Source organism: Cucurbita pepo, chromosome 10, assembly GCF_057944985.1.
Source record: "Cucurbita pepo subsp. pepo isolate OVF chromosome 10, ASM5794498v1, whole genome shotgun sequence".
Lineage (NCBI taxonomy): Eukaryota > Viridiplantae > Streptophyta > Magnoliopsida > Cucurbitales > Cucurbitaceae > Cucurbita > Cucurbita pepo.
In genome coordinates, this window is record NC_141807.1 from 726262 (window position 1) to 738129 (window position 11868).

At 35.7% G+C, this 11868-nt stretch overlaps 2 protein-coding genes across 7 annotated transcripts; one reads left to right on the forward strand and one right to left on the reverse strand.

The window, feature by feature from the left end:
• Positions 1 to 308: 308 nt before the first annotated feature.
• On the reverse strand, positions 309 to 5996 carry LOC111803569 (protein MEI2-like 5). 5 transcript variants are annotated; one of them, XR_002816391.2, is made up of 14 exons: positions 5703 to 5996; positions 4691 to 4817; positions 4467 to 4607; positions 3898 to 4367; positions 3559 to 3717; positions 3344 to 3460; positions 3085 to 3236; positions 2806 to 2894; positions 1788 to 2697; positions 1596 to 1680; positions 1411 to 1479; positions 1116 to 1295; positions 714 to 881; positions 309 to 629 (listed from the first exon to the last, which is right to left on the reverse strand). XR_002816391.2 is itself a non-coding variant. In XM_087127846.1 (13 exons), exons 2-13 carry the CDS (start codon positions 4722 to 4724, stop codon positions 768 to 770), a joined length of 2520 nt encoding a protein of 839 aa, XP_086983972.1. In that variant the 5' UTR covers positions 4725 to 4776; positions 5703 to 5996; the 3' UTR covers positions 309 to 767. The 5 variants fall into 5 exon arrangements, 4 of the variants coding, with proteins under 4 accessions (XP_086983972.1, XP_023543810.1, XP_023543808.1 ...); XM_087127846.1 differs by having other exon boundaries at positions 309 to 881; positions 4691 to 4776; XM_023688042.2 differs by having other exon boundaries at positions 309 to 881; positions 1788 to 2685.
• Positions 5997 to 7180: 1184 nt separating this feature from the next.
• Positions 7181 to 9458, forward strand: LOC111803575 (large ribosomal subunit protein eL32z). 2 transcript variants are annotated; one of them, XM_023688055.2, is made up of 4 exons: positions 7181 to 7333; positions 7561 to 7672; positions 8869 to 9050; positions 9172 to 9458. In XM_023688055.2, exons 2-4 carry the CDS (start codon positions 7583 to 7585, stop codon positions 9299 to 9301), a joined length of 402 nt encoding a protein of 133 aa, XP_023543823.1. In that variant the 5' UTR covers positions 7181 to 7333; positions 7561 to 7582; the 3' UTR covers positions 9302 to 9458. The 2 variants fall into 2 exon arrangements, with proteins under 2 accessions (XP_023543823.1, XP_023543824.1); XM_023688056.2 differs by having other exon boundaries at positions 7202 to 7333; positions 7570 to 7672.
• The last annotated feature ends 2410 nt before the right edge of the window (positions 9459 to 11868 follow it).

The window sequence follows — 11868 nt, forward strand, 5'->3', positions numbered from 1 at the left end:
CTCTCTCATTGGTCAATAGGTCAATATTTTCCATGGGAAGGAAAAAGTTTTTTTTTCTTTTTTTTTCTTTTTTTTTTCCTCAAACAGAAAATAAGATAAATCGAGAATAAAAGATACTAATTAAGCCCCAATAATTATCTAGTTGATAGGTTTTATTTTCTAAACTCCGAACTCCAACTTCCAACTTATTTGGAGAATGCATTGAGCTACTGTGTTGATGATGATCTACTAGTTGATTCAAGATCAGGGTGATTCACCTCACTTCACTCGTGCCGAAATAGGCCAAGAATCCGAAGTGGTCAATGGTATAAACACAAAGCAATTGAACTTGTATTTAAAAAGCTGAAACAAGTTTTGGGCATAGAAGTTGCAAAGGTCCTACCCGCTATACAATTGTGTGGTTCCTCCTCTCAAAGCTTCCCAACCAAAAAACACAATCAACTGTGGTATATACATTGTTTCTCATTTCTCAAACCAACATTTAGGGGGAAGGCAAAAAGAAGCTCCCAAAATGTAGGAGAAATCATGGACTAATTCAGTGCATAAACAACACTGGGCAGCCGAGACCGAAGACAGCAACCGACATGGAACCAGCCACTCCATCTCCATCCAATCTTCCAACCAAAACACTGCAGAAAGTACATTATAAACAAAATCTGCATATGTTTGTTCTTCCTAATCCAACTGTTCCTGACATATGTACGATTATTTACTCGAGTAAGAAATTCAGCAGCTACAGATCTGGGCAGAGGGCGATGATGCTGCGTTTAGAATTTATCAAGCCCCTCACTAATGCCGTTACTTGGAGGGCTTCCCGACGAATCATTCATCGCCCAGATATTGATGCCCAAATGGGAGGATGGCAGATGTTCATGAAGAATCTGCAAAATGAAATGATAATGACATCAAGCATATGCCACAGATGAGTATTATACGTTCCAACCGTGCTTAAAAACTGTCACCAAACTTTGAAGGATGGATCATTAGATGGGGCAGACCCAGCTTAGATCAGAATGAAGAACGAGTTATCGGATTTATATGTTCCATTGTGTTCACAAATGACCAAGATAAAATTGAGAAAGGCTGAATTAGATAGATATATTTGAACTTTTGACCTGATTTCCAGCCTCAGGCCCGTCTGAGTGAAAAAGAATGGGGCGGCAGCGCTTATCTTCATTCATTAAGCTTGAGTTCTGGAAATGACTCATGAGAGCCATCTTTCCTTGGATACGAGCATATGCCAAGGAAGCAACTTTCTCACTATTGAACTTCTCCCATCTCTTTCCATCAAAAGCCTATACAGACAAACTCAAATACATATTATGCTGCAGACCCGAATTGAATAAATTTAATGTCGAAACGGTTCTAAAATATCACGCCAAGTAGTAAAAAAAATGATGATAATAAAACCTCATAAAAGGATATTATGTGTTGAGGAGATAGCATATTGATGAAAGCATAGCCGACGTTGCATTTATTCTGCACAGTTCAAACGAAAATGCCAATCGGTTGCATTTGTGAGAAGTAAAATCGATAAAAAGAACAAGTTTGGTTTTAGTTCAATCCCAACATTCAAAAGGATAGTTCAAAGTTACCTTAAAATCAATTGGCAAATAGAGAAAATCATAAGTACCCTTATGATGTTCATCAATGGCAGCTAATAACATTTTTGACGTGTACCTGTGGGGAGAGAATGATTTGAACATATTTACAACAAGCAAAAATGGAAAGGAAAAAGAAAAAATAAGCAAAGCAAAGGGCAGGGTGAAGAACTAGTTGTATCTTACTTATTCGGGATGTTTTTTATCATCAAGGTTGTTCGAGTGTCTTCCCCGCCCTTAATTTTATCCAAGTCGAGCTGAAACTGCTTCTTACTGTCAATCTGATTTCCGTTATTCTCAATCCATCGGCTTCTGCCACGCTCATTCAAACCATCCAGGGTGTTTGGTAGCAGTCCCAAGTATGGAACACTACCTGATAACATCGAGTTCAGCATGGATGAAGACATCATTTGAAAAGTCGAAGGGTGAATTTCAGACATGTTTCTCGGTGTGGTGATGGCGGGGTTTACAGGAGCATGTGAACTAAAGCTTAAACCTCTGAATGCCCCAGGACCCATTAACGAAGTATCTGGTGACTGGGGGAAATACCCAAAGTGCCTCTCCGACGGGACACCAGATGGAGCAGATCCGACATGATGCGAAAGAGCAGTGGGAGTTGAGCTGAAGAAAGAAGTTTGTCGGCCGGGAAACGGAAATGTATGACCATTTCCATTGGATAAGAACTGAAGGTTTGTGTACGATCTTGACCAAGCAGAAGAACTAGAGGACTCTGTGTATGAATTCTGACTTCCACAAAAAGTTTGTGGACCGGATAACGCTTCCACACATGATCCACTTGATGTGGGAGGTCTGAAGGAGGGCATAGTCTCATTATAGGGCCTTGATTTTGGTTCGGGAAATGAAAGGGATGGTTGAAAGGCATGCAATGGATTTATATACAATGGATGCTGGTCCTTGCCAATAGGAGGAACCTTCACATTACTTCTTGTTACTTTAGGAAGAACAGAAGCTAATCCAGCCAAATGGTTGCCACCTGTTGGGCTTATGGATGTAAAACCCGGAAAGTTGCTGCTACTTCCCATGGAACTAGGTTTAATCGAACCGTTGAACGACATCCATTTACCTGTCACAGATGCTAAGATAGTGGTTGGAGATGGAGAATTGTGAGGTAAATAAAAAATATAAATACATGACAACGAAATAGGCGTGTGAGTGATGACAGAAACGTTTAACGGTATCCTACCTGGGGGAGAATTGATAACCGGTGAACCTTGATGGCGGAAACTCCAGAAATCATCTTGTTCAAGTTCTTGATTTAGTTGCAACATCAAGCTGGAGGGATCACGACGCATAATAATGAGTTCAATAAGAATAAAAGAAAAATGTATCGATACTAAGTATGAATTAGACACGAACATTTATCAGTTCAAATTCAACCAAATAGAGAACATGCTGATAAATCTATGCAAGAATATATTAGAAGGAGAAGAAAACATAAAAATTTATGGTCTCAAACACACACCTTCGACGAGCTCCGCCAGGGCGACTTGGTTCTAGCTTTATGCGTTTGCCAACAATGTCGCTTCTATTTAATGCCTTCAGTGCTGCTTCAGCAGCTCTAACATCATAATACTCAATAAACTTATGGTGTCTCTTGTGTGGAGTTTCCCTTATCTGTTTTTGAAACGAATACCACATCGCCGAATGTCATTAATCATAAATCAAGAGAACTAGGAATCAACTGACAATAGAAATATAAGAAGGGTTGGTAAAACAATCACCTCTTTGACCTCCCCATAGACCCCAAAAATTTGATGAAGATCTTCATTGGGAATTGAGGGATCTAAATTAAAGGCTACCAAGGTTCCTTGATTTATATCCTTCTCAGATGGATTATTCTGTTGTACAGTGAAAGAAATCATAGAAATGAAACCAATACTCAAAAATCAAACGAAAGTTGAGATAAACTATGAACGATTGAATATCGGCTCAGAACCTTGGGAATTGAGAAGTGAATGTCAAGTTTTCTCCGCCGCAGTGGTTTATTTTGCAATGCACGCATAGCAGTTCGAGCAGCACGAATGTCATAATAAGATATCATCACAAAGCCCCTATGTTTACACGCAGTATACAAAGTCCTAATATCGCCATATTGCTGCAAGCCAGAAGGGAAAGAAGCATATCAGTATATCCTAACTTTCTCCAAAGACTAATTATCATTTATGTATAGATTTTAAAATTGGTACAAGGCATATGTTTCCATTCAATTGTCATCACAAATAAAATGGATATATTAACACATGATTTTAAAAAAGATTTACACAAAATGCATCACCTCAAAGAGAGCTCTCAGTTCCAAATCTTCAACATTGCTATTAATATTCCGCACAAACAACGTTCTTGAAGGATGCTCTCCATAAGGATGTTCTCCAGCAACCGTTCCATTACCATTTGAAAAGGTATAAGGAGGCACCACACTTCCAATTGCACCATCACCTAAGCTTACCCTTGAAGAACCAATGCTAGCATTTTGTTGAGCATCTGTTTCCAACTCCATGCCACCTCCACTACTGAAAAGATCATATTCTTCCAAGTCTTCAAGAGAGGTAGGCAAGCCATTCAGATCTAAATCATCCAATATTCCCGCTAGAAGCTCCTCCTCATCATCGGGAAGCAAGCTGCCAATTGCATGAGTTTCGATGTCTTCAAGCACATCATCCCCCTCTGGACCTGGGTTGAGATTCTTAAAGCGAGACGAGATGTCATCAACCGATTGAATAGTAACTCCTTTGTCGATCATGTTCACTGCGTGACGATAAAGAACGAAAGGATCTCAGTTAACATTACATAGGATGGTGAATATAAGATGAAGAATATCAGACAGTTGGCATTGGCAGAACTTACGCTTCCCATGCGGAAGAACCGGCAATGAGCTTGAGAATAGTGTAGTAACGCTGGAAGCATCGAAAGCATCAGCTTTGTGGAAATTACCCCATGCATTTTCCTTTTCTTTGGGCTTAGCCATGGGTGGACTATAAGAATGACCTACCATACATAATAAAGAAACAATTACTACATTCCTTTAACCATTCTTTTAAAGAAATGGTGGTTGTGGTTTTGAAAGTAACCTGAAAATGAGTGATGTGAACTCTGCTTCTGCATCACTTTCTGATCTTCTCTACTTGATATGCAATAAAAAGAAGATTCCGGTGTACTTTTGTCAAGTGAAGAAAAAAAAAGTCATCGACGAGTTTCCTGCCAAGAACGGAAAACTATTCACGTTCATGATCGAGAGCCAATACCCAATGCAGGGAAAGTTTTGTAATCCACAATCAATCACAATCGATGTCAATAGCTTATGCTTAAATAAACCGAAGGTCCTTCTATCCATCTTAAAATTTAACAGGCAGACAAGGATCAGGGACATTAAGAAGTATACTATACATTCAATCGTTTAAATTAATATATTCTTAATATACTTCCCCACATGTGGGCTCAGCTGCTAATTTGTTTACAAAACTCAACCAGTGAACTATTCATATCAAAATATCATTGCAAAGATACAAACACAATACTTGGAATCATCAATCGTTGTTAAACTCAAAGTAGTATAAATTTAATCCCACATGGCTGGATCAAAACATCAGACAAAATAAGGAAAGAAAAAACATTAAAAACCGCTATACTTTTTATTGTTTGGTTTTTTTGTGTAGGTGTAACTGATACGACCAAAACAGAACGAATCACATGCCCGATTAACCCAAACAGGAAAAAAAAGGGCAAAACCACTCCACAGAAGGGAAAAATATAGAGAGAATTGAACAAGTCAAGCCAAACGATCTTCCCTTAAACATTGTATTGCATTTCAGAAAAATCAAACCCCACATGGAAACAAAAACAAAAAGTGAATCTTTGTGAACCAAATCACTCAAACTTGCATGTAATCAAATGAACTGGGAGATTCAAGATAAGCTCCCATGGAACACAGAGACAGAGATAGATAAGTAACAGGCAAGATGGAGACAAACAGAAAAACACCCCCAAAAAAGTAGTCGATAAAACAAAACACAGACTCCTCAAAATCAAGCTCAGAGCAATGAAACTCAAAAAACCACACAAGGAAAATCTGCAAAAACTCACTCCAACTAGTAGTCCTTCAAAACGACGATGATCAAAGAGAGAAACGGCGGTACTAAAATGCCACACACAGTTCTCGTTGTTGCTATTGAGAGCTGCAGAGCAATACTTATGGTGGAACTGAAATTGGGCGTTTACTGAAATAGAAAGAGGGAATTAAAAGAGGGGAAAAGGAGACGATGATAGGGGAGAGAAAGAAGTGAAAAATCAATGAGGGGAAGATGGAGGGAAGAAGAAGAAGAGAGTTATGGGCTGCAAAAGAATGGTGGTGGGCGTGGAAATGGGGACTCAATTGTAATTAAATTAATTTTTGTGGCTAAAATTATATTTTTATATACTTAACTTCGGAACCTACCATAAATACTTGAAAATTTTGGATTATCCTCTTTTCTTTTTCTATAAAAAATAAATAAATAAAGGAAAATATATATATTTTAAGTGATCGAGTCGTAATTATCCACTTCTTATCGGATTTGACTGTTTGACTTTAATTGCTCATCTTTTTATATTTATTTATTTATTTTCTTGTTACGGATATATGACGTAATATATGAGGAAGGCCACGTTTTACTCGTTGAGCGTTGGAGAAGTTGGGAGTTATTCCTAATTTGTCCCCCACCTTATTTATTATTTCAAATCTTTTTTTTTTTGTTAAATTTATATTTTAGTCTTAATTGATTATGATTTTTTTTTTAACTTGCGATGGTTTTGTTTAATTCTTTTTAATTGAGTATTAATCGCCACAAAATGTTTAAATTAATAGATAAAATGATGATGTGGCATCAAATTACAGTTTAATTATAATAAGCTGTTTTAATTTATTAAAATCAAATATTTTTCCATGCTTGTAAAATTAGTATACCTTTACATTTAGAATAATCACATATTAAATTATTTTACTAAAGTTAAATTTAAACGATAAATTATAGTATATTATCTTACAATAATTTTGCTAACAATTCACCACCTGCATTTAATTACACTACTAGTAAAAAATCAATACTAAATTTAATTTTTAAGATTAACCACTAAAATAAATAATATATATATATCAAAAGACTATGGTACAAAAAAATTAACATTTTATAATTTTAATTTTTAGGCGAATTTGTACTAATGAGTAAGTTAAATTAGTAAATTGAGTTTTTCTCGAATTACATTTCGAACATAAATAAATGCATAATAATTTTTATTATTTTATAGATTTTTATTCGAAAGTTATAAAATGAAATTATTATGCAATTTTAATTGCGCGATATAATTGAATAATTTTTTTTTGGTTGGCAAATAATTGCAATACAATCAAATTCGTAAAACTTGATATTATGTTGAGTTTTCAAATATTATATATATATATTTTTTATTAAAAAAAAAATAGAAGGTGAATCTATATAGAGAACAAAAATGTAACTAAACTAAATATGGAATATGAAATTGAAAGTTTTATGAGTAAAAATTGAATTCTCAAAAAAAAAAAAAAAAAAAAAAAAAAAAAAAAAGAACCCGTAAACTTTGACCCACGAAAACCCTAATGCCGCAGCCAATCCACTGTACCTCTTATATAAATATAAACCTGAAGGGTTGAGGTTAGAGTTCGGCGGGTCTTGGAAAGCAAACTCCGATTCCGATTGCCGGTATATTCTTTCTCTCTATTCCTATCTTCTGTTCGTATGACTTATAGCTTTCACGCTCTACCACTGCACCACTGCACCACTGCAATATGATCTTGCAACATTAAGTAGTTTATTTCAAGTCAAATGCGATTTTAGGCTGTAGGTGATTCAAACGTTCTGTTGTTATTTTGTTGAGTCAACATTCTTTCAATCAGTCATTTTGGAGCTGAGAAATCTGCTTGGTTTAGAGTTTATAGGAACTAAGAAGATATGGCGGTGCCGTTGCTGACGAAGAAGATCGTTAAGAAGCGGGTTAAGCAGTTCAAAAGGCCCCAGAGCGACCGCAAGATCTCTGTCAAAGTATGTATATGAACTATTGTTAGTTTTCCTCTGCATAACTAGAATTTCTGCTTGCTAGTGATTTTGCATTCAACTATGTGTATATGAATACGAGAATTGTGTTTCGCTCTGCGATGTAGACGTTTTAATTCTCATTGAATCTGTGGTACAATTTTCCATCTCGATCTTTAAGTTGTTCTGTTGATTATTCGGTGCTAACAGTCCATTTATCTCATCAAGGAATGTCACGAAGTATTTTGTCGCTCCAGTCTTATTTGCATTGCTTCATACAATTGATGTTTAGCATAATGTATCGTTTTACTTCGAAAGTTGTATAAATTGTTCAAAACCACGATAGTTTTCCCTCGTTTTCAGTTTTCTCATTGTTCCACCTCTTTGACTGCTATCGCTTAATGAAATGTTGTTCAACCTAACTACTGTTAAAATTTTATAACAAGAGTATGCTACAGCAATGATGTTTACCGTGGCGAATATTGGTGCAACAAGTTCTTTGGCTCTTGAATGATAAGGTCGATATCATGCACTAAGAATCAGTATGTTGATTACGTGTAGCAATATCCTGCTTAGATGTTTTTTTAAATCGACACTAGTTTTTATTGTTTAGTCGAAAGTCCATGTTAGGCATCTGAAAGTGTCAAAAAACAGAAATTTGTTGCATTTTCAGTAAACGCTAGTTGCATTGCAATTACATATTGAAGTTCAATTCAATTCTCTAACGATGGCTCTCCACCAGTATCAGACGCGTTCTTTTCTTTAATATAAATTTTTGTGGAGTTATTTGTCCGTGATAGCTGGTTTCTTTATCCAGCATTTTGTTTGAAGTGCAAAGATTGCTACCCTGTATAGAGTTTCATTACTCTCTTCTGAATGATTTTAAAATCCTTGTCTTGTTTTCTTATGGGCTTTCTGTCCCTGCAACCTTGCTTATAATTCTACTGCTATCACTTGCCATGATTTAACCATAAGTTGAGTGGTGATATGACATGTCGTGTTGTCCTTATTCGTAAACTATACCCAATTATCTTTAATACTTTGTTTGTTTTGTATCCTGTATCCTTGTATCTTACATCTGCTTGATGCATCTGTGTATTTTGTGATCTATCTTATGTATTAGCTTAATGTGAAGTCAAACATGTGCATAAATTTTTTTACCTCCTGTAAATTTACCAAGTGATTGCTCAAATGTACGTTGACAGACAAACTGGCGTAGACCAAAGGGTATTGATTCTCGTGTTCGACGGAAGTTCAAAGGATGCACTTTGATGCCAAACATTGGTTATGGTACTGACAAGAAGACCCGTCATTATCTTCCTAATGGATTCAAGAAGTTCGTTGTGCACAACGTCAAGGAGCTTGAACTGTTGATGATGCACAATAGGCAAGCACTGATCTCTTCACATTTCATTTGAATTATGTCGTTACTCCTGAACTCGATGATTAACTAGATTTAGAAAGATATATTGCATGGCTGATTCATTTTTCTAAGTCAATTATTTCAGGACTTACTGTGCTGAGATTGCACATGATGTGTCCACAAGAAAGAGGAAGGAGATTGTGGAGAGAGCTGCCCAGCTCGATGTAGTTGTCACCAACAAGCTTGCTAGGTTGCGCAGCCAGGAGGATGAATGAGCCTAGATTCTCTTTTTGTTTCATTAGTGCTGTCTTTTTAATACCGTTCCATGAATTTGACATCGCCTCAGAATTGGCTTGCTGTATTTCTATTTTGTTGGATGTCTTTTTTATTCGACTGTGATTTCTAATTCCATTTGTCATTTTTGGTTATTCATATGTGAGTTTCCTTCTTATTGATTATTTTCAAGATTTTGTGAGATTCCACCTCGGTTGGAGAGAGAAGCAACGTATTCCTTATAACGGTGTACGAGTCAAGATAGATAATCGAGAGGTGAGCTTGGACTGAGCTCGAGCAGTTAGAGTGGTGTTGATTCTAAAATGTTCTCGAACAAATGCTTTTGGTGCAAGTTATTTAATCTTCTTTGTGCTTTTAAATTGTACAATTAAAGTGAAATTCAATTGTCATCTTTCATTTCCAATGCATGAATTTCCGTCGATTCACATTCCTGGAATGTTCTCAGGTTTCTTGGTCCCTCAGTTCTCTGATTCTCAAAAGTACAATCGCCATGTTTTCCTTGGCCCACTTAAGCTCATCTACGTAAGATGACGACTCATTTTCAGTACAATTATCATTAAACAGAAAAGAAATGCCGTGATGAAATGAACGTTCAACCAAATGTGCATTTAATTCCACCAGTTGAACTAAAATTTCAGGATTTTGAGTTTTCCTGAGGGACGAATCCTCCCCCTGATTTTCATCATTCTTCATGCTTTCCAGTTCGTCGATCAGTTTGTCCACTCTTTGAGACGAAGTCAGAAGCAGGTCCCTCACCTTCTCGAGAAAATCAAAGTTATCCTGCAATTCGAATCTCGCTTTCTGTGCGTCTTTCAACATCGGTAATATATGATCAATGAGTTCATAGAATTTCAACAAAATTTCCTCCAGTTCTTCAAGAAGGTCCGGAGCCGAATCAAATCGACCATTCGAATCTCCATGCAGATCATTTTGATCTTTCCTCAATTTATCGGCCGCGTTCACGGATTCACGAACTGACTCCATGAACCGAAGGATAAAATCTTCGTCTTCCTTGATAGTATATCCAGAATGAGATGCATCTTCATGGAGAGCTTCCTGGTTTTCTTCTTTAATGAATCCGCCATCGCTTTCTTTGTCTGCAAGGCCTTGATGACCATTCAAATATCTATCCAGATCTTTCTGCTCTTTCTTGCATTTAGAAGCCTCGTTCACGGATTTACAAAGTGAATCGTTCAACCGAAGGAGGATATCTTTGTCTTCCTTGATATCATGTCGGGAATGCAACTCATCTTGATGTTGATCTTCCTGATTTTCTTCTTCAATTTTATGCTTGAATCCGCCATGGCTTTCTTTGTCTGCAAGTCTTCGACGAGCACTCAAAACGTGGTGCAAATCACAATGTTGTATCTTGAATTCACGATCTGACTCTAAGGTCCATCCCTTCAACCAAAGGAGAATATCTTCATCTTTCTTGATTTCTGTAATTATCATGTTTGAAATCTCAACTCTCTTTTCTCCCTATGTAATCCTAAACAAATGGAGCGTTTGCAGGGAAAAGCCTGAAGATCGCGATGGACTCAACTTGAAGAACTCGAAGAAGTCATTCAGATTCAAGAAACGCAATTGATCGGTGAGTCTATCCACTGATTCAAAATCTTCTACTCCCTGTTTCTTATTTTTAAGCCTACAAAGCGGAAAACGGCTTCAAAAACTTCATATTTAGATCAAAATTTGAACATTTTTATAGTCAAATTTTGACCAATTTCATAAGAATCATTTTCACCCTACAAAATAAAATGTGTTAAAAAAATATTTATTAACAACTTAAAACAATTATATATTACCTAACATATTAAGCTTAAAATCAAATCAAATCAACAAATTAAATAAGATTTTCATGTTTAAAGATGAAAATTATCATTGGATAAGGATTTCGATTTTTGTTTTGAAATTTATGTATGTATCTTCTCAATTTTATTTTTACTTTTAACAATTTTTTTTAAGAAAATAATAAAAAATGGATATTCTCTCATCAAAATTATACCGATATTAAATATAAGAGATTTTTAATATCATGATCCACAAAAAGAATATTAAATTTCTAAATTAGATTTTTATTCATTTGAGTTATCCCATTAGAATGATAATTGATATTTTATATTTATTAAAATATGCTCGAACAATATCATAACTATACTTAGATCATACCTTAGATCATATCGTATTTTTTTTTTTTTTTGGACTTAGGAAGAAGTAAATTTATAGCTAGAAAATTGAAGGAACAACAAATATTTTTTCATTTTTCTAAAATGACTTAAAAGAAGCTATATTAATTGCTAGTTTCATGATTCTACTGATTACAAAAAGATGGAATGTAAACAAACATGAAATGATCCTGAAAATCCAGGACCAAGCAAGAATTAGGTTCCTGAAACAAAAAAGAAAGTAGAAATTCGAATGAAATCTTGAAAGAAAAACGCTGGAACATTTTTTCTGCTCCTATTGATGATTACTGTGTTTGTTCATCCTCATCCTTCTCCACCTGCTTCAGTACTTTGATTCCCTCCATTATTTCATTTAGTTCTTC